This window comes from Acyrthosiphon pisum, unplaced genomic scaffold (assembly GCF_005508785.2).
Source record: "Acyrthosiphon pisum isolate AL4f unplaced genomic scaffold, pea_aphid_22Mar2018_4r6ur Scaffold_21569;HRSCAF=24282, whole genome shotgun sequence".
In the NCBI taxonomy this organism is placed as follows: domain Eukaryota; kingdom Metazoa; phylum Arthropoda; class Insecta; order Hemiptera; family Aphididae; genus Acyrthosiphon; species Acyrthosiphon pisum.
Window position 1 is genome coordinate 12,654 of NW_021771050.1, and position 2,805 is coordinate 15,458.

Sequence of the window (2,805 nt, forward strand, 5' to 3'; positions counted from 1 at the left end):
ACATTTTTAAACATTTACGCTACTTAACATTAAAATACTAAATAACGATCACAATAAACTGTATAGATATTAGCTAAATCTGCTAAATTAATAGTATTAACACTAAAATATTGTACAAACTTATTAACTAATATCAATTATTAAATATACGAGTAGATAATTACTTACCAAATAATAATTAATATTGAAAAGCATCAAAAAAAAAAAATGATTCTGGCATTCAATATTTAAGTGAACTTTTATCCAAAAAATAAAATACAATAGTACATATTTTAAAAATAATAAATCAGACGCAGTCGGACGGCGGCAGTCAACGGATTGTCACATACCAGTCTTACTACCACATTGTCGAAGTCGTTACGTCTGATAATATAACCACGGGTTTTCCACTTTGCGATAACAAATCATTCGTTGTGCAACGGAATTCTTTTATGGCGCAGACTATTATAGTCATTACTTATTATGTTGAATAATATATTATTATTATAACAAAATCGATTATTCTATAATTTTAAACTAATATTATTATTTCTTTGTTTACGTATACAATTTTTACGTTTATTCAGTTTTAATTTTATCGGCCCAAAATAGAATAAGCAGCCCAAAATTTTACCGGCCCAAGTGGGGATCGCCCACTTGCCGCCTTAGCCAGTCCGCCCCTGATTATATTAATGCCACAACAATAACTAGAATATATTGAACAATTTGTAATTCAAATTATTAAAATGTAACGGTTTCCATATATCAAGTAAAACATGCTATTTTAATCTAATAAATATATAATAATATAATGTCTAAATAATTTAAGTGATCTACATGTAATAAATTTATAAGCTGTGACCAGTGATCCTAAAAGCATATAAACCTAAATAACCATAACTAATTTAGCCTTTTTTTAAGAATTAGAATGCAAACACATTTCAACAATTAAAAACTTTACATTTTTATAATTCAATGAAATAATTAATTACTTCCTTTGATTGTGAATTTGATGTCTAACTAAAACTTTCTAAAGAATTGTCGGTACCTGCAGATTTGTTTCCTTCTGTAATTTTTCTTACTGGTAAGTTAACCTAAATATCACAAAAACTTGAATTTACATTTCAAATTTCACAAAAATTACATCAGTCTCGTAATTTTCATTTTTTAATCGAATTTTTTTATTGCTTGTGAAAAATGAAAATAAGGTATTCTTTTTTGATAAATTGAAAAAGTAGATAAATTATATCGAAAAATAAATTATACCTAGTATATAAATCTATGTAAATTTGACTATAAGATATCGCTTTCAGTCATGAATTAATATAATTAAGACTTACTATGTACCTAAGCTATGAGACGCGTCTCGCCGTTCGTAATTACCTCAATAGTCAATACTTATTAGTCATTATACTCAATGTTATTATAATAACTATAGTTATTACTTATTATCGACGTCGCCGCGCCGTCGCGATTGTCACGCCGTGACATCGGATTTATTAATATGGAGTGTTAAGATATAATTATCCACAGATCCTACATTTATTGATGAAGTTATTGATTTATTTGCAAAAACAAAAAACAGAAAAATAGATTTAATCTATAAAATAATATAAAAAAATTGTTAGTAGGTACTACGAATAAAATAATTTTATTTGTGTATTTTTGTTTAAATAATTTCTTTCTAAAATATATTATTTTAAATTTGTCTACCCTAATCCCGAACCCAAGCTTCGCCACTGGGTGCCACGTAACCTATGGTTTTCAAGCCTTAAATGTAGTACTTGTTGTTGTTACCATGAAGGGTCACCGAAACCATCATATTACATTATATTATGTTAAGATAATTAAAAAGAGTGTGGCCTGTAGGACAAGGTTAATTTTTAAAAAAACATACTGAATCTGAGAATCACCTACAGAATCATTTTGACAAGTAGTAGGGTCAATGTGGTGCTTAACCTGTTAAGGAATGATTTATATCATTGAATATAGGTAAAATAATTTACTTTTACTGTAATTAATTATTATTATGTAATCCTTTGAGTTAATAGTTATGCATAATTAATTAGATAATACAATACTAAATTACTTTTTGATTGTGTCCAACTGTGCTTTCGTATATCTTTCTGCTGTAGCCCTACTACCTATGAGTATAATAAATACCTATTATTTGATGAACAAAAAGAAATTATTGGGGAATTAAATACCTGGATGTGTATTTTTACTTTTGGATGTTGGATGTTTTTCCGAGCCTCGGGTTTTTATTTTTTTTAATAGTTCCGCACAAAAGTAAATTTATAAATCATTTAAAATTTTAAAAGAAATTAAGTATTTACTATCCACTTCAGAATTTGGGTAAAGTTTATAGCTTTTGTTAATTAATTTCTCTGCCTTGTCAATATTCCCTTCGGTGATAGCATGATTAGCAAGTTCCAAACATTGATAAGCTTCGTCTTTATTTGCTTCCATTTTTAAAATAGGTATGCACATATATTCCTCCTAACTAGTAATTGATGACAAGTGACCATGGGCGGATAGGCCCACCGGGAAATCAGGATTTTCCCGGTAGGCCCTCGTCTGTGTTTAATGTTGAGCCCCCCCCCCCTAACTTGAGTCCCATGCATAGGCGTGTTCAGACTTTGGTGACTGAAGAGGCACAACAAATTTTTAATTTGTCAGACCTATTTTTTTTTTGAGACATGAAGAAACATTCATTTTTTGTGTTACAAAATTCAGAATGGTAGGAATATTTTTTAATTATGATCAAAAAGTATAACCATTGTCAAAACAATAAAAAATACTTCTTTCCCATCTATTTTACAGTAA

At 28.5% G+C, this 2,805-nt stretch overlaps 1 protein-coding gene across 1 annotated transcript in view; it reads right to left on the bottom strand.

Annotated features, from left to right (window-relative positions):
- LOC103307807 overlaps nt 1–2,448 on the bottom strand; it is a 6,249-nt gene extending 3,801 nt beyond the window's left edge. The window contains exon 1 of the mRNA XM_029492480.1: nt 2,316–2,448. Within this exon, the coding sequence (XP_029348340.1) occupies nt 2,316–2,448 (133 nt within the window). The remainder of the gene's footprint in view (nt 1–2,315) is intronic.
- Between the last annotated feature and the right edge of the window lie 357 nt (nt 2,449–2,805).